This window comes from Chrysochloris asiatica, unplaced genomic scaffold (assembly GCF_000296735.1).
Source record: "Chrysochloris asiatica unplaced genomic scaffold, ChrAsi1.0 scaffold00054, whole genome shotgun sequence".
Taxonomy (NCBI): domain Eukaryota; kingdom Metazoa; phylum Chordata; class Mammalia; order Afrosoricida; family Chrysochloridae; genus Chrysochloris; species Chrysochloris asiatica.
The window spans coordinates 12,781,865-12,800,518 of record NW_006408572.1 but is presented as its reverse complement, the minus strand read 5'-3'; the positions used below and the strand labels follow the sequence as shown (position 1 = coordinate 12,800,518).

The 18,654-nt window shown below is 47.0% G+C and overlaps 1 protein-coding gene across 1 annotated transcript in view; it reads left to right on the top strand.

The window, feature by feature from the left end:
* Positions 1–4,824: 4,824 nt before the first annotated feature.
* The window catches only part of MYH3 (myosin, heavy chain 3, skeletal muscle, embryonic), a 28,845-nt gene continuing 15,015 nt past the window's right edge, over positions 4,825–18,654 (top strand). The window contains exons 1-20 of the mRNA XM_006863430.1: positions 4,825–5,028; positions 6,498–6,641; positions 7,516–7,672; positions 8,605–8,632; positions 9,041–9,149; positions 9,779–9,871; positions 10,565–10,628; positions 10,713–10,811; positions 12,637–12,740; positions 12,842–12,980; positions 14,051–14,169; positions 14,253–14,402; positions 15,611–15,781; positions 15,882–16,188; positions 16,281–16,351; positions 17,029–17,116; positions 17,201–17,318; positions 17,878–18,001; positions 18,097–18,233; positions 18,323–18,578. Coding sequence (XP_006863492.1) covers positions 4,825–5,028; positions 6,498–6,641; positions 7,516–7,672; positions 8,605–8,632; positions 9,041–9,149; positions 9,779–9,871; positions 10,565–10,628; positions 10,713–10,811; positions 12,637–12,740; positions 12,842–12,980; positions 14,051–14,169; positions 14,253–14,402; positions 15,611–15,781; positions 15,882–16,188; positions 16,281–16,351; positions 17,029–17,116; positions 17,201–17,318; positions 17,878–18,001; positions 18,097–18,233; positions 18,323–18,578 — 2,682 coding nt within the window. The remainder of the gene's footprint in view (positions 5,029–6,497; positions 6,642–7,515; positions 7,673–8,604; positions 8,633–9,040; positions 9,150–9,778; positions 9,872–10,564; positions 10,629–10,712; positions 10,812–12,636; positions 12,741–12,841; positions 12,981–14,050; positions 14,170–14,252; positions 14,403–15,610; positions 15,782–15,881; positions 16,189–16,280; positions 16,352–17,028; positions 17,117–17,200; positions 17,319–17,877; positions 18,002–18,096; positions 18,234–18,322; positions 18,579–18,654) is intronic.

The following is an 18,654-nucleotide window of genomic DNA, read 5'->3' as shown; positions in this document are numbered from 1 at the left end:
AAGAGATGAAAAAGGATGCTCATTCATTTAGCCCTATGTTTGAAATTTTTGCAATGGGAAAAGTGAGTGCTTGTTTGAAATGAATTATTTCTTTTTGGGACCCCCAAGAGCTAATTCCAGACCCCCAGCCTCCACCTCAGAGTCAGAGAGCGGTGTTGGCCCAGAATACTCCAGTTCCGGTGACACCTAATCCCCTCGCAGTGGGACACGGAGAAGCCACTTGATCCAGGAAGCTTGTGTTCCCCAGAGTGACTTCATGTGCTGGCAGAGAGGTGGTCTTGAGAGGCCTGCTCCCGAGGCAGCATAGCATACCAAACAGAAACCACGCCAGAGGAACGGCAGGGCCCATCCCAGGGCCCTCTCTGCTCAATTTGTCTCCTCCGGAGCCTGGCGTGCATTCTTTAGACACAATACATTTTTTTCTTGGTTCCTGCCCCGATAAATGCAGCTCTCTGCCCTGCTGTGGGGATTATCGCTTGCTGTGTGATGGCTGAAAGAACAAGAGCTCCTCCTGTTCCCAAACTGGCTCAGAATATACTGAGAATCATCATCTGATAAATCATCTGTCCCCCATTCATCAGAGGAGGAATTAATTCCAAACAAGGTAGTCAGGGAAAGAGGCCTCTTTGAGCCGTAAGAGGGTGTCTCCTCCAAGATTTCTACCTCTTTGGAACTCTGTTTTATTTTATTAATAGTCTATGTGTCCGTCTCTGCCTCCCACATCTCAACAGCTATCAATGGTTGTGAATGGGTTCTGACTTATGATGACCCTGTGTGTGTGTGTGTGTCAGAGGAGAAATGTACTCTACTGGGGGTGGTCATTAAGAAATCCAGTGGTCCTATGGTCCATGGAAACCTTCGGACACCTGCAATAAAGCCAAACACAGCACTTAGACAGGATGTGTCCGTATGTGGACAGTTCTCATTGCAGGTCTGTGAGTTAGGCATGACTGTCCCCATCCCGTATCTGTTCTAGGACATGGATGGACATTTAAGGAGCACCGGTGTTCTCTTCCTGGGTGAGGACGGGCTTCTCTTTTCCAGTGCAAATTGAGGAAGTGGGGTACTGAGATGGGGGCTGTCTCAACTTTATTCCTGCAGCAGACACACAAAAGGCACAGACTAAGTCAGTGTCGCCTCACTACGAAATCACTGAAATCTTCAGAATGAGTCTGTGTAATCCATGTGACTCATCATTTATAAGATAAATGATCTCAGAGTAAAGGCTGTTTCCTCTAGTAATGCTTTGTATTGCTGTGAAGTTGTTGTTAAGTGCAGTCGAGTTGGTTCCGACTCATGTCTACCCTGTATAGGGTTTCCAAGGAGTAGCTGGTGGGTTTAGACTGCCAAGAATCCAGTGCTGATCCTACAGTGCCACACTAGGACTTCATAGTCTCTATAGGGGTCAACATACAGCAGGTATTTAATAAAAGTCCCTTTATCGTAGGGATTGCAGCCCTGTTCCTTTTCGGTTTCCTCCCTTATTTGAGTCTGGGCTTGGCATGGGTGTACTGGGAACATGACAAAGGGTCTTCATCCTCAAGTGGAAATTGACTTAGAGGCAGTTCTATTCTGAGCGAATTAGCCCTAGGCACTCACCATGCTGCCTTCTCAGAGATGTGGTTAGAAATAAAGGAAAACACATTAACAAAACAGAATTGGAATAGACGAAAGCTTTCAGTCTAACCTTGTCCCTCTCCTCAGGCTTCCTCTCAATCTTGATTTAGAATCGAATCATTTGTTGCCCCCAGCCCTCCCTTTCTCTGCAGGCCACCCCCCCTTCGCCCCCCATCTAGGCCAGCAGCTGGCCTTTCCTAATTGGTGATCTATCCTAATAAGAACGGATCCTAGAACAGCTGTTGTTGTGAGCACTAACTGACACAAAAGCTCCCTGTCATTAATTAACTTGTTGGTCCTACTGGTGCATAAGAAAGGATTAAGTTAGTAATGAGTCTAATGAGGCAGAAAGTCACATCATGACAAACAAAACAAAACATAACAAACAGAAAAGAAAATATCTGGGCACAAGTGTTATAGTCACATGGTGCTGTCAGAACCTCACTCCAAGTGCCTAGAAGAATTTAAGATTTTCATCTCCCGCATCACTCATTTTCCAGATGATGGGGTTTCCAAGCACATTGCCCCATGGGGTGGCCTCTAGTCCACATGAGGGTGGGGTCTCACAGTGATGGATCCAGCAGTCCTGGCGGGGTGGGCTCCCCACAGCGATGGGCCCCTTCACTTCAAGGGAAGATATGGCAGCTCCACTTTCAGAGAAAGGCATCTCAAACTTGCAACTTTTCTACAGTCGGAAAAATGGTTGTCGACCCTGTTCATTTCTATATATACCTTTCCCTTGGCAATGACAGAAAAAAAATAGGAAGGAGCTGCTTCTCAGCCTGTGTTGTCGGTCATTCTCTTTCCAAATATAGAGCAGGAATGAACCCAGGGTGTGAGCAGTGGCTTATAAAAGCCCAGGATGAGCAGCAGCCCCTTTGTGGCTCGCTCACTGGCTCGGGGTAGGCAGAGGTAAGTCTTGACCTCCTCTTGCAAAGGCTGCTTAAGCCACCTTAGCATGGCCCTGCAGGCTCTGTGTGGCAGCATCTCATGTCTGTTTCTAAGATGGTGTAGAATTGGAGTCCCCAGGTGCTAACTGAAAAGATCACCTCAGAAGAAAGATCTAGCCATCTGCTGGAAAATCTGTCATTAGAAACCCCATGGAGTGCAGTTGGACTCTGCCACACATGGGGGTGTCATGAGTCAGAGCTGACTCCATGGCAAGATGTGAAGATAGATCCCCAGGCCTAGATGCCGGCACACCCTCGCCTCCCACGCCTGCTTGAGGTCAGCACCTGGCTGTCCTTCAGGCTGTTTGCTCTTCTCCATCTTCCCTGGTCCTCTTCTTTCAGGGCTATGTGAGGCAGAGTGCATTTGGACAGGCCAAAGGCATCTGCCTATCTCTGGTGCCTCTCTAATCTGTGCAGTGGCCAATGGGACTCCCTCCCCTGTCCTGACCTTCCCTACCTGGGTTTTCTGCCTGCTGGGTGTGTCGTCCACTTGCAGTAGCTCCCTGGGAGCCAGTCTCAGAAGTTTCTCCATGGTCACAGGCAACAAGGGCATCTGAGCTTTTCCTGATGAGACAAGCTGTTTAACAGGGATTCTGTCCTTGTGGCCTGAGGAGTAAGCAGGAACTGAGGAAGCCGCCATGGTAGGATGGGAGGAGACAGATTTCAGGGCAGTTGGTAGGCAGTGGGTCATGTCCCATCTGCTTTTCAAAATTACGAGTTCATTATTCTTATTAATAGATGCCAGTGGCAGCTCAGTGATAGAATTTTTGCCTTCCGTATGGGAGATCCAGGTTCAATTCCCGGCCACTGGATCCATCTCCTGCATGGCCACCACCCATCTGTCCATGGACGCTTGCATGTTGCCATGATGCTGAACAGGTTTTAGGAGAGATTCTTCACTAAAACGAACTGGGAAAAAGGCCCAGCGATCTGTTTGCAAAATCTTACAGATCACAGCAGTTCCATCTAGTTTTTCAAGGATCGTCATGGGCCAATTCAGTGACAGCTAGTGACAACATCCTTATTAATGAACTTGTCAAGAGTTGATTCATCACTGAACCAAGCGCTCCCAGGTGAGACTAAGTTTTGTTTTGTGTATTTATTGCAGGTGGGAATTTCTGCAGTTCCTGTTGTCATCTGCTATCCTCCTGTGGGTGTGACTCCAGGTGAGACTTCAGATCATGCCCCTTTTGCTGTAGGAAGTCTCCAGATGGTCAAAGCTTGTCAATTTCTCCTCCTGTCCATTGCATTAGAGCACAGAGACCCCAAGGAGCTAGAGCTCTCAGATCAGGGAAGGCTAAGCTGGAGAGGATCAGAAAGGAGATCTGAGACTTTCCAAATGGTGTGAGGTCAGACTTAGCTTCTATTCTTAACAAAAGGCTGATTTATTTGTCCGTGGAGGTAGACACTTTGAATCAAAATAGTTCAAGAACTCTTTTCCACGGAGTACGAAACATTCTCTTTGAAGAAGGAGGCTTCAAAAAAGGTCCGTGGAAAATGGAATCAAAAGGGAATAGAATTTTTCCACACATTTTTTGAAGCCACTCTCATACTTTATTTATTTTTCTATGATTTTATTTTTAAGACTTCCCTTAGCCTGAGTTTCACAGCAGAGACAAATGAGGTTCAGAGAAGGGCACTTCTTTTTGAGGTGGTGGTGGTTATGTGCTGTGGAGTCAGTTCTGACTCATAGCAACCCTGTACAGGATTTCTGAGGCTGTAAATCTTTATGGGAGAAGAAAGCCTCATCTTTCTTCCATGGAACGGCTGATAATTTTGAACTGCTGACCTTGAGGTTTGCAGCCCGAGTCTTAAGCACTACAAGGACTTTCCTCCAATCTAAGCCTCAGATCTTCGAGGCGCTTGGATGAAATCTGCTCTCTGTGTCCTTGGTACAGAGTACTGCCAAGTGCCACCAAGTCGATGCTGACTCATGGCGACCCCTTGTGTGTCGGAGTAGAACTGTGTTCCATAGGGTTTTCTATGACCGATCTTTCAGAAGCAAATCACCATACCTTTCTTCAAAGGCACCTCCAATGCAGCCCAGCATGTAATGAATCTCTCCCCGCCCCCACCCCAGGGACTCCTTGCAACAAATAGGCGCCCATTGGATTTTCTCAGCTCTGAAATCCTACTGGGGGAGGGCCACTGAGACTTGGTTTGTGTGGGCTCTGCAGTCTAAGGCGGAAGGAAGCCAGGTGCGGGTGCCGAGGTGGCTTACTTAGCACACTTGATGTGCGTGTCTTCCAGCTAGAGCATGAGCAGTGATACAGACATGGAAGTGTTCGGCTCTGCCGCTCTATTTCTCCGGAAGTCGGAGAAAGAGAGAATCGAGGCTCAGAACCAGCCCTTTGATGCCAAAACCTACTGCTTTGTGGTCGACTCCAAGCAAGAATATGCCAAGGGGAAAATTAAGAGTACTCAAGATGGGAAGGTCACCGTGGAAACGGAAGACAACAGGGTAAGCCTTGATCTCTCCCTTTTGCAAGGCCTCCAGCCCCTCTCTCTGTTCTTCATACTGTGCCCACTTCCCAACGTACCTACCACACACTACCTTAACCTTTCCAGCAGTACTGCCCTCAGATCGTGGGTTGGAAGAAGAATCTGACTGTAGATGAGCAAAGCAATTAGAGTTCAGGAGCCTTTGTCAACGAGCAAGCTGCTCCAGGTCAAGAGACCAGCTCCATTCATGCCCAGGGTGTGGAGTTGAGCTCCAACACTAGAAGGCGCTGTTTCAGAACACACTGCTTGGATAGATTAGGTTTCCCTTTTAATCTCTTCCAGTTTAAGGTACCCACTCAGGGAAGTTGTTGTTGTTGTTAGGTGCCATCGAGTTGGTACGAACTCATAGTGACCCTATGTACAACAGAACGAAACACTGCCCGGTCCTGGGCCAACCTCACTATTATTGCCACGCTTGAGACCACTGATGCTGCCACTTTGCCAATCCATCTTGCTGGGGGTCTTCCTCTTTTTCTCTGACCCTCCACCTTACCAAACATGTAAGGGACCCTAATTGCACTGTGGTTTTGTGAGACAGCATGTTCAGACGAACTAGTTAAGAATAAGCTTACAAAGTAGCAGGAAGGATGTGAGTTAGACCTAATGAATGAAAAGAAAAGTTAATACAAGAGCCCATTCAGAAGAAGGGTCAGTTGCATGGGGTGACTTAAGCGGTTACTGCTTGCATGCACGAAAAAGGTATTTCTCCCACCTTGTTCAGAGACCCAGAAGGAACCGCCACCATCTTCAGAGGGAGGAAGAAAGAAGAAAGTGCGGGTGGGGCAGGGGAGAGGAAGACCAGCCCCACACACCTAGGGCCTGAGGGCATTGGGGCAAGGGGCTTTTCCTTAGAGGGAAGCATTTGGAACCATTGTTCTGCCTCATTGTACCTTTGCCTTGGATTGTCACACTCTTCCATCCAGGGAGCGATGAAGGGTGAGGGGGAGCACATCTGGGCAGGTGGGGGCCTGGGCCGCTACCTCCAGAGCACTCAGAACATTGGTTAATACCATGCATGCTAGCCTGGTGGTCCAACACACCCCGTCCTTTTCTTGTGTTCCCTGAGAAGCACCAATAGGTATGTTATTTCCTATGATTAGATGGGAAATTGCCCGGTTGGCTGTTAGAGTTGAATTTTGGTTCCACCAGCTAAAGGGCTCCTGCTAGCTCCCTTCCTCATCCTCCCTCAGAAAGCCTCTTTTCTAACTTCCTTTATCCTTCCCTCCACCTTAGGCCCTTGGAGATGAAGAAGAATCATGAATAACTGACATAAAGCTCATTCCATCCGCACCAGGACTAACTATCCTTACAACCTCACCTCCCTGTGAACTAGGCGTTTCCCCTCTAGACCAGGGGTTGAGTCTCTTTCTGGGTGGCAGACTCTGCAACAGAGAATACCATTGGGGGGCTGCGCTGCTTCTCTTTCAGACCCTGGTGGTCAGACCTGAGGACGTGTATGCGATGAACCCTCCCAAGTTCGACAGGATCGAAGACATGGCCATGCTCACCCACCTGAATGAGCCGGCGGTGCTGTACAACCTCAAGGACCGCTACACCTCCTGGATGATCTACGTCAGTGCCCATCTCACCACACTTTCTAGGTCCTTGGAGGGAGGGAGAAGGGTTTCCACAGATGCTGGCTTGACTAGACTGTTGAAAACGACAGGAAAAAGAAAAAGCAGAAAAGTGGATGAGAATCAAGGCAGGTAGAAGATGAGAAAGCAGGGCATGGACAGGATAGAAGGAAGAGGGGTTGGAAAGAGCGTTCGGAGGAGGGAAAGCGGGAGAACAGAAAGGATGGGGCCTAGGTTTGGGTCTTGGCATTACACTTATGATCTGTGTGAGGTCCCGTTATATCTCAGTTTGAGTCTCAGTTGCCTCCTCTACACATTGTTGTTGTTGTTGTAAAGTGCTGTCAAGTTGGTTCCAACCCATAGCGACCCTGTAGAGGGTGTATGAGGAGCAGCTGGTGAGCTTGAACCGCCAACGTTGCAGTTCAAACGACTTCGCAGTCCAGTGCATTAGCCCACAGCGCCACACCAGGATTGCCTTCTGTACATAGAGATTGTAATGTTCTCCTCTAGAAGGTTTTCATAAAGAAAAATGCGGCACTAACAGATTTCTGGTGTGGCGCTGTAGGATCAGCACTGGACTGTGAACCACAAGGACGGCAGTTCAAACCCACCAGCTGCTCTTCAGAAACCCTATGCAGGGTCTCTATGAGTCAGGACTGACTTCGACGGTTGAGGATGAAGCAGGAAACGAGGAAGGATTTTAGGAGAGCTGCTTTCTGGCCTTGGGGCGGTGGCTGTCTGGCATTAGGGCATCCAGCATGGGAGAGGTGATAGAAGCCAAAATGTTGGGAAGGCACAAGTTTTTATATACACATGCACATATATTCATACATAATAATAATAATTACAATTACTATTATTAACTTCCACAGACCTACTCAGGCCTCTTCTGCGTCACCGTCAACCCCTACAAGTGGCTGCCGGTGTACAACCCCGAGGTGGTGGATGCCTACCGAGGCAAAAAGCGCCAGGAGGCTCCGCCCCACATCTTCTCCATCTCTGACAACGCCTATCAGTTCATGCTGACTGGTATGTTTCCATATGAGGGCACATGCATTAGACAGGGCTCAAGAGAGCTGCTCTGGCCCTGGGCCTGTCTAGTATTATGCCACCCAGCACGGGGCATAGGAGGGTGAAAGTTTGGAGTCTCTGGGTGGTACAACTGGTTAGGTATTCAATTCCTAACTGAAAGCCTAGTGATTCAAACCCACTCAGAGGTCCCTCAAAATAAGTTCTGGCAATCTGCTTCGAAAAGGCCTTGCAAATCCTCTAAGTGCAATTTGACTCTGCATACATGAGGCTGCCATTATTCGGAGATAACTCAGGAAAACAATCAGGCAACCGGCTTACGAACTGAACCCTATGAAATTTTAGTGGGTCAAAGACAAGGATTGGTAATCTCATATGTTGTTAAGTGCCCTCGAGTCAGTTCTGATTTACAGCGAACCTGTTTAGGGTTTCCAAGGAGCAGCTGATGAGTTTGAACCGCCGGTCTTGCAGTCATGTGCATTATCCTTCAACCTAAAAGCCATTAACTGGTAAGACACCACTGACTAGCTTTAAGGAGGGGCTTAATCTCTTCAAGTGTCATTCTCAAAAAGGCTCAATTCCCATCTACCAGTTACCTGAAAGTCCACTCTGACTCATAGCGGCCTCATGTGTATCCGAGTAGAACTGTGCTCCGTAGGATTTTTAATGGCTGATGTTTTGGAAGTAGGTGTCCAGCCCTTTCTTCTGCAGTACCTCCGGGTGGACTTGAGCCTCCAGCCTGTCAGTTAGCAGCTGAGTGCATTAACCATTTACCACCCAGGGACTCTAGGTTCTCATCTATCAGCGAAGAACACATTACAGGGAGGAAGGAGTGTGCACTTCCACTCTTGACTGCTCGAGAAACAGAGTAGAGTTGTGAAACTTTTACGTATCGCCGTCAACTCTGCTTTACTGTCTTTCTTCTTTGGCAGATCGTGAAAACCAGTCGATTCTGATCACGTAAGTATCCACAGCACACATGGTTTCATAGATGTGGCCACTGTCACCAAAGCTGAAGGCAATGAATTAATAGACTACTTGTTATAGCCTGTTAGTTCAAAAGTGTTTGGAACTCAGTCTATGATGAAAACATAGATTTGGGGATGGGCAAGGAGGTATGTCTAAGGCCCTGGAAAAGTGGAGTTAGCCATTCTTGGATCACCTTCAGTGGTGGCTGTGATGAATCTTCTCCCGGTCCCTATGTTGATAGGTGTGTGTCCAGTGTGGCTCAGAGTATGTTCAGACTTTGGTGTGACTGGCCACCTTCCTGAGCTCCCAAGCAAACAAAATGAGGGTGCCATCTGGGGGAAACTGTTCATACTAACAGCTTATTATCTTTGCTTTCTTTCTTTCGGTCGCTCCGGATAGTGGAGAATCCGGGGCAGGAAAGACTGTGAATACCAAGAGGGTCATCCAGTATTTTGCAACAATTGCAGCAACTGGGGACCTTACCAAGAAGAAGGAGTCCAAAATGAAGGTATGGGATGGGGAGAGCCGGGAGAAAGTCCTGCTTTGCTTCCATTTCTAACTTTTGTCTTGACTTCAGAATGAGGAGGCAGAGGCTGGCAACAAACACTCTTGGTAGCAGAGCACTGGACCTCTTCAAGGAAAGAAAAGCAGTTTGGGATTTAAAACATCAGGGGATTGTGGGTCATCTTAGACAACAGTGTGTGTGTGTGTGTTTGTGTGTGCTCTTTTGGGACCAGCACCTGTGATATCCTAAAAAGTTAAGCTTTCGAGCTTAACTGGGGAAGATAAGTTTGGGGGCAGCTTCATGGCTGTCCTTTTATGGCAGAATCACATCTATCAGCTTGAGAAAATTGTAAACCTATGTATTTTCACAAAAGCAGACAACCTGCCGAAAATCGAGGAATCATAGCATTGGAGGAATTTAAAAGTGAAGAAATATATAACAAAATAGTCCAAGATATCTGAGTGGCAGAAGTGTTCTGTGTAAGATAGGCTGTAGAGTTGGTAGGTCTTCAAATTGGACAATTAGAGAGGAGTTGGCAAGGGCAGGCAGGAGACAGAGCTGATGAGCACTTCTGCTGACCATTCTGGGACCTAAAACGTGTTTCTGCTTCCTCTCTTGATTTCTTGCATTAGGGAACTCTGGAAGATCAAATCATTAGCGCAAACCCGTTGCTGGAGGCCTTCGGGAACGCCAAGACCGTGCGGAACGACAACTCTTCTCGCTTTGTGAGTCTGGATTCTGTTAAGAGGGACCTTCTTTGTGTTCTACAGGCTAGGCTGGGCTCCTCACAGAGTTTACAGACTGACTACTGGGAACAAATAAGTTAAAACCATTTCAGATAATGACAAAGGAGGAGTTAAGTAAGCAGGTATGAGTGATGTGTGAGGAACACAGGAGTCCCTGGGTGAGGCAAATGGGTAAGCCCTGGGATACGAACTTCACACAGATGTACCTGGGAGGCATTTTACTGAGGCAGGCTTGGCAGGGAGGCATCTATGGGGGCGCAGGATGAGACCTGCACAATGAGAAGTAGCCAGGTTGACTTGAAAAGAACAGGAAGGACAAGGGTCGGAGTGAGGGAAGAGCTTGTGCAGTCTCTGAGGTGACCTAAAGAAGGTCCCTGTGTCTGTGGAGAGGTAGGTAAGGGGGCAGCTATAAGACAGATAAGGCAGAAGAGGTAGGAAGACACCTGCTTCTCGCCATCCCTGGTGTGCCACAGGAGAACTGGGCTGGACAGGGTTTTTACTGGACATCTATGGCTGAGTCTTTCTTCCAACGGGTCTCCGGGTTGATCTGAATCTCCAGCCTTTCTGTTTTCAGCAAGCACATTAACCGTTTGTGCTGCCCAGTGACTCCTTCCAGGAGGCTAGTCAGAACCATTTGCAACCCCGTGAGATCCCGTCCTCCTCCTCCCACAGGGCAAGTTCATCCGAATCCATTTTGGCACCACTGGGAAGCTGGCCTCTGCGGATATTGAAACTTGTGAGTAAATGAATGGGATCAGACCACGTCTCAAGGTGAGGAGGGGAGCGGCCTGGGAAAGCAGTCTTGTGCTTGTGTTCATAGATCTGCTGGAAAAATCAAGAGTGACCTTTCAGCTGAAGGCGGAGAGAAGCTACCATATCTTCTACCAGATTCTTTCCAACAAGAAGCCTGAGCTCATAGGTGAGGAAATACGTGCTTCCGTCTGTGGGCTGGGCCTGTTCGGTGTTTTGGCTCCTAGATCCCTCGACCAATGGGAGTTCATTGTTCTTGTGCACGGGTAACTCAACAGGCAATGGAGTTTATTTTAGAAAGGGAGGGTGGTACTTGGATAATGGAATGCCAGTGTAGACAAAAACAATCAAATTGAATGTTACCAGTTGCTGTTGCGTCTAGTCTGATTCATGGTAATCCCATGAGTGTTAGAGTAAATTTGTGCTTCCTGAGGTTTCCAATGGCTAATTTGGGGGGCGTAGATCACTAGGCCTTTCGTTAGTGACCTTCAACCTTTTTGTTTAGCTGCTGAGCACCTTTCGAAATTCAGCTGATTAATCAAAAAACCTTAACAAGTAAGCATGTGTCCTGTTCCCCCTTGTGTTCTAGAATGGAAATGGCCTGTCACCAAATTCGAGTCTAAAATTAGATAAAAAATCTAACCCGGGGATATTTACTCTGCTCTTTGATGTGCACACCCTGGAAGCTTTCACGTACCTTGACTGCCTTGCACTTTGGCGGTGCTCATTCAGCTTGCTGGTCTCCAGCCTGGAGCCAGTGTTGGCAGCAGCAAGTCTGGAAAAGGTTATGTATGACTATACCACACTGGGAGTCCTGGTGTGGCGCTGTGGGTTAATGCGCTTGACGGCAAACTTGGTTTGAACCGTAACGTTGGGGGTTCAAGCTCACCAGCTGCTCCTTGGAAACATTATACAGGGTTTCTATGGGTTGTAACTGACTCGATGACACTTAACAACAGCATTCCACACTGGACTTCTGGTGTGGTGCTGTAGGATCAGCACTGGACTACAAACCATAAGGTCAGCAGTTCAAACCTATCAGCTACTTCTTGGGAACCCTACACAAAGTCATTATGAGTTGGAACCCACTCGACAGCACTTAACAACAACAACAAATACTACATAGGGAATCCTGGTGTGATGCTGTAGGATAAGCACTGGACTACAAGGTCAGTTTGAACTGCAAAGTGAAACTCAGCAGCTGCTCCTTGGAAAACCTATATAGAGTTGTTATGAGCTGAAACCAACTCCAAGACATTTAACAACAACAGTATACACAAATGGGCTCATGAACCCATTTCATGAGCCCATTCATGAGTCCTAACCCATCCCAGTCAGTTTCCACTATTAGTCTTTCCCAACCACTGCTGGGCACTGAATAGTGGGCATATGAATATATGCAAAGCAACAGAATTTAAATGGTCTCTGGAGGCTTCATCACTACCTTGCATTTTGTCGTTGTTAAGTGCCCTCCAGTATGTCCCCAGTCATAGCGACCCTGTATAGGCTTTCCAAGGAACAGCTGGTGAGTTTGAGCCGCCAACCTTTCAGTTCAAACTGACTTTGTGGTGGAGTGCTTACCCTACAGTGCCACACACACACCTTGCAAAGGTTTCCCTGGAGTTTCCCTTTAACCACAGCTGAGTATATGAGGCTGTCTAAAAACAAAATTGTAACTCACTCAAAATTCAATTTGGGATCCAACAGTAAAAGCACAGACCAAAGTTAAGAAAAAAAACAAAAATTTGAAGAAAGAAAGAAGAAAAACCAAGAACAGTTGCTATGAAATTGATTGTGAGTCAGAATACAACTGTGTTCCATTCAATGCTGATTTTTCAGAAGTAGAATGCCAAACCTTTCTTCCTCATGTCTCTGGGTAGACTCAGTCAAGCTTTCAACACCTGTGGACATCCAGCTCAGGGTGTAGGAGCTCAAACCAACTAGGTGGATACGTTCTTCACATCTATAGAATCCCAGACTATTTATCATTACAGAGCTGCTGCTTATTACAACCAACCCTTACGACTACCCATTCATCAGCCAAGGGGAGATCCTGGTGGCCAGCATTGACGACGCTGAGGAGCTGTTGGCCACAGATGTAAGTAGGGGCCCAGAGAAAGGTGTGTGTGTGTGTGGGGGGGGAGTGTTCCTCTTCCATCACTCGGGACAACAATCGACGCACTGTTTTGTGAATGCCAGAGTGCCATTGACATCCTGGGCTTCACCCCAGAAGAGAAATCTGGGCTCTACAAGCTGACCGGGGCTGTGATGCATTATGGGAACATGAAGTTCAAGCAGAAACAGCGAGAGGAGCAGGCAGAGCCAGATGGCACGGAAGGTAAAAAACCAAGGCAATGAACCGGAAGCCAGAGTTTGGGGGTGTGGGGCTAGGAGCGGAATGGCTCCGCTGACATCATCTGGTACCTCTTCCACCTGGCTCACATGGCTTCCGGTACCATTGGCATCCACATTTGCAAAATCACAGGGAATATCCCTATTTCAGACACAGTGAGAAGTGTCCGGGGTTTTCTGGACTCTGATCCTGCCTTTTCAGAAACTCTTTCCTATTCTCAGTGATTTTGTTTCCATTGGCCACATAGAAGCAGTTTTGTTGTTGTTGTTAGTTGCTGCCTGGTGTATCCCTACTCGTGAGTACCCCATGTGTCAGAGTAGAACTGTGCTCCACTGGGTTTTCACAAGCAGATCACTAGGTCCGTCTTCTGAAGAGCCTCTTGGCAGGTTCGAACCTCAGAACCGTTTTCATCACCCTGGGGCTTCATAAGCAGTTTAGGGATATGGAAGGTAAAACACATTGAGGCAACACAAAAGGGCAAATATTGTAGGATCCCCCTTACAAGAAAAATTTAGACTAGGCAAATGCATTGTTGTTGTTGTTAAGTGCCGTCGAGTCGGTTCCGACCCATAGCGACCCTGTACAGGGTTTCCGAGGGTGTAAATCTTTACGGGAGTAGAAAGCCTCATCTTTCTCCCGCGGAGCAGCTGGTAGTTTCAAACCGCTGACCTTAAGGTTCGCAGCCCGATTCGTAACCACTACGCCACCAGAGCTCCTTAGGCAAATGCATAGAGACAGAAAATAGACTAGTAATTACCAGGGACTGGGGGTGGGGGTGGAAATAGGGAATTATTGCTTAATGTGTGCAGAGTTTCTATTTGGGGCAATGAAAACATTTTGGTAAGAAATGGTGAGTGTTGACAGAAAAAAGAAAAATGAAATACTCATTTGCATTGGGTATTATTCAGGATGAAAAAAACAAAACCCCAAAGCACAGAACCGTACAGTAGTGGGCCTCTCCAAGCTTTGAAATACCTGGTGGAATTTTGGAGTCGCTCTTCTGCTTTTCCAAGCACCTGGAGCGCCCTTCCATAATTACCCTTCTATTCTAACAGTGGCTGACAAAACAGCATACCTGATGGGCTTGAACTCATCAGACCTCCTGAAGGCTTTGTGCTTCCCCAGAGTGAAAGTTGGGAATGAGTATGTTACCAAAGGCCAAACTGTGGATCAGGTGAGGGGCTGCTCTGGGGCCAGGCAGGGGCGCAGGTACCCATGGACTTGTGAGTGACCCATCAGCCTCTCTTCCCCTGACAGGTGCACCATGCCGTGAATGCCCTCTCCAAATCTGTTTATGAAAAACTGTTTCTGTGGATGGTCACCCGTATCAACCAGCAACTGGACACCAAGCTCCCGAGACAGCACTTCATCGGGGTTTTGGACATTGCAGGGTTTGAAATCTTCGAGGTTTGTGTTACTTATAGCCATGTTGTGTTTTCATACGGCTTTGTGTGTGTGTTGGGTTTGGAGGCTGTCTCTCATCAGCCTATAGGAAAGACGGAGTCTCTGGGTAGTACAAATGGATAACACTTGGTTGCTAACCAAAAGGCTGGAAGCTTGAGTTCACCCAGAGGTACCTGGAATCTGCTTCTGAATAAACCAACCATGAAAACCCTAGGGAGCGGAGTTCTACATTGACATGCATGACGTAGCCGGGAGTCAGACTGGACTCAATAAACACAAAACTGTGTTTTGTTTTTTAAATGTAAGAGGGAAGGTATCAACTAACTGATGGAGGTGGAATGGAAGTTCCAGTTAGGAAGGAGGGGTTTGTGCGATTTTAAGAGAGAGGGTGGCTCCTGTTAAGTGGAATTTCAGAGAACGTTGTCAAATGGATCAAAACAAAACAAAACAAAAGACGACAAACGCAATTATTCACTTAGTTGTTAAGAGTGGCTGGTGAGCTTGAACCGATAAGCTTAAACCTAACTACAATACTCCTGGTAGAGGAAGCAGAGAAACACATAAGGCACACACCAGGGAACCACAAAATAAGACAGAACATGGTTGGTGTTCATGAGCTGCCCCGTGATGGTGGTGATGTGCTGTGGAGTCAGTTCCGAATTTTAGCGACCCTGTATAGGGTTTTTGAAGCTGTAAATCTGTATGGGAGCAGAAAGCATCTTTCTCCTGCGGAATGACTGATAGTTTTAAACTCCTGACCTTGAGGTTAGCTCCTGGCTTGTAATCACTACACTACTAGAGCTCCTTAGGAGATACCTGCTGTTGTTGTTAAGTGATGTCAAGTCGGTTCCGACCCAGAGCGACCCTGTATAGGGTTTCCAAGGAACAGCTGGTGTGCATGAACTGCCAACCTTGTGGTTCAAACTGACTTTGTAGTCCAGCATATTAACCCACAGTGCAATACCAGGACTTCTAGGAGATGCCTTGTTGTTGTTGTTAAGTAATTTCAAAGACCCTGGCTAATCAGAAAAGGGAGAAACACCTTCTAGTGGGAAGTCCAAAAAGTCCCGTGAAGTGACCTCAGCTGGACTTTGAAGGGACCCTAACTAAATGAGTTGGTGGCAGCCTGAGGCCAGGAGAAGGAATGTTGATGGGCGTTTGATTTTGAAAGAAGTGGGACTTCTCATGTTAACATTATATTTTGATGTTAGTACAACAGCCTGGAGCAGCTGTGCATCAACTTCACCAACGAGAAACTGCAACAGTTCTTCAACCACCACATGTTCGTGCTGGAGCAAGAGGAGTACAAGAAGGAGGGCATCGAGTGGGAGTTCATCGACTTCGGGATGGACCTGGCGGCCTGCATTGAACTCATCGAGAAGGTATCCTCCCCTCTCCACCTCTCCACTCAGTAGCTTCTTCTCCTTCATTCTGCTGATCATTACTACCATTCATACTTACTCCATGTGTCTTCAAATCCAGCCCATGGGCATCTTCTCCATCCTGGAAGAGGAGTGCATGTTCCCCAAGGCTACAGACACTTCCTTCAAGAACAAATTGTACGACCAACACCTGGGCAAGTCCAGCAACTTCCAAAAGCCCAAGGTGGTGAAGGGGAGGGCTGAAGCCCACTTCTCACTGATTCACTACGCCGGCACAGTGGACTACAGTGTCTCGGGCTGGCTGGAGAAAAACAAGGATCCCCTGAATGAGACTGTGGTCGGGCTGTACCAAAAGTCCTCAAACAGGCTTCTGGCTCACCTCTATGCCACCTTTGCTACAACAGATGGTAATGGACTCTCAGAAAGGTCTTGTATTCATGCTGTCTCCAGTCACTTGTTCCTTATGCTAACAGTCTGTGTTGCCTTTCATTTCTTGCAGCGGACGGTGGGAAGAAGAAAGTTGCCAAGAAGAAGGGTTCTTCCTTCCAGACCGTGTCTGCCCTTTTCAGGGTAGGAGAAAATGCCACACAGTTTGCTTGCTTGTTTGTGATTGGTTTATACCATCTCAAAATGGACAATGTAGAAGAGTAATGTCCTGATCTATTTGCTGTCACTTAGTAAGGTTGAATGAGAATATAATAATATAGAATCAGGAGGTCTAAGAAAGACAGGTCCAGAATTTAATGACCATTTTGTCCTGGGCTGGAAGGTGGATCGTCAGTACACTCTGATGTTGTAAGGATAAAATGATACCCCATGCTTCCAGGAGAGTTAGATAGATACATCCTTGAGTTGATTTCAGAAAGAATTTTGTACTATGTTAGTCTCTGGTTTGTCACCCCCTCTAGCCATATCCCAAAAAAACCCCAAACCACTCTCATTGCCGCTAAGTTCACTCCAAACCATGGCAAGAATTAAAAGAAGGAGTTCATTTTGCTATTTCTGATAATTCATAATGAATTAAAAGCCTGTATCTTATATTTCATCACAAATTAGATTTGTAAAGTCTTCTAGGCTTCTCCTGGTGTGGCACTGTAGGATTAGCACTGAACTCCAAACCATAAGGTCGGCAGTTCAAACCCACCAGCTGCTCCTTGGAAACCCTAAACAGGGCCACTATGAGTCGGAACGGACTTGACGACACTAAGCAACAACAAAATAAGCCGTCAAATTTAATCTTCTTTTAGGAAAACCTGAACAAGCTGATGTCAAATTTAAGAACGACTCACCCTCATTTTGTGCGCTGTATCATTCCCAACGAAACCAAAACCCCAGGTAAGACACCCGCCGACTCTCCAGGTGGCGCTCAGTGTTGAAGAAGTTGTGTGTGATGCTCACGTTTCTGGCTTCTCTTCTAAGGGGCGATGGAACACAGCCTTGTCCTCCATCAGCTGCGGTGTAACGGTGTATTGGAAGGCATCCGCATTTGCAGGAAAGGATTCCCAAATAGAATTCTCTATGGAGATTTTAAACAAAGGTGTGTCATGTAAAGGTCCTACATGCTTCCTAGTGAGATACGCAAATGGTATAATTTGAGAGGGACAAAGATAGATGTGAAAAGACCTTTATCAAAAGAACAATTATAAACATGAATATTCTACCACTTGACAAAAGTGTGATACTTGCTTCTTCTTCTTTTCTCAGGAGCTTAACTTGTATACAATTTGGCCTAGGAATCAGGGTGATCCCTGGGAAGTGCATATGGTTCATTTGTATGACTGCTAACCAATAGTGAGGAGGTTCAAGGCATCTCCGAGGTGCCTCAGAGGAAAACCCTCCTCCAAAGCAGCCATTGGAAACTCAATGGAGCACAGTTTTACTTTGACACATCTAGAGTTTCATGAGTCAGAACTGGTACTGTTACTGGTACTAGTTAAGAGTCAGGGGGGTCTCCATTCTAGGCCATCATCTAGCTGTGTGGCTTTGGGCAACTTTCTTTACCACTCTGGACCTTGAGCTCATTGCCTTAGTGGAAGAGATGCTCGCCATCTCTTTATGCTAAGCATCTGTGATGATTTCTGTGTCAACAATGGCAGATACCGAGTGTTGAATGCCAGTGCAATCCCCGAGGGACAATTCATCGACAGCAAGAAGGCTTGCGAAAAGCTCTTGGCTTCCATTGACATTGACCACACTCAGTACAAGTTTGGCCACACCAAGGTAATGCATCTGTTCTGACAGATGTTGGCTGCTTAGTTACCAACTCCTCCAGAAAACGGACTCACGTCACCCTTCTCCCCTCAACTCCTCACCAGGTGTTCTTCAAGGCTGGCTTGCTGGGAACACTGGAAGAGATGCGGGATGACCGCCTGGCCAAACTGATCACCCGCACCCAAGCTGTATGCAGAGGGTTTCTCATGCGTGTGGAATTCCAGAAGATGGTGCAGAGAAGGTCCAGCAGCATCATTGTTCAAACATGAGCTCTTTGGGCGGGGAAAGGGATGAGTCCCTTTTGGGGAATAACCAAGACTTTGCTTTTAGGGAGTCCATCTTCTGCATTCAGTACAACATTCGTTCATTCATGAATGTCAAACACTGGCCCTGGATGAAGCTGTTCTTCAAGATCAAGCCCCTTCTCAAGAGTGCGGAGACCGAGAAGGAGATGGCCACCATGAAGGAGGAGTTCGCAAAAACCAAAGAAGAACTCGCCAAGTCAGAGGCCAAACGGAAGGAGCTAGAAGAAAAATTGGTAACATTGGTACAAGAGAAAAATGACCTGCAGCTCCAGGTGCAAGCTGTAAGTATTTAAAATTTTTTCTCTTTTTAATTTCTAGATTTGATTATTTAGGAAAACTGGGCCATTGGCAGGGATT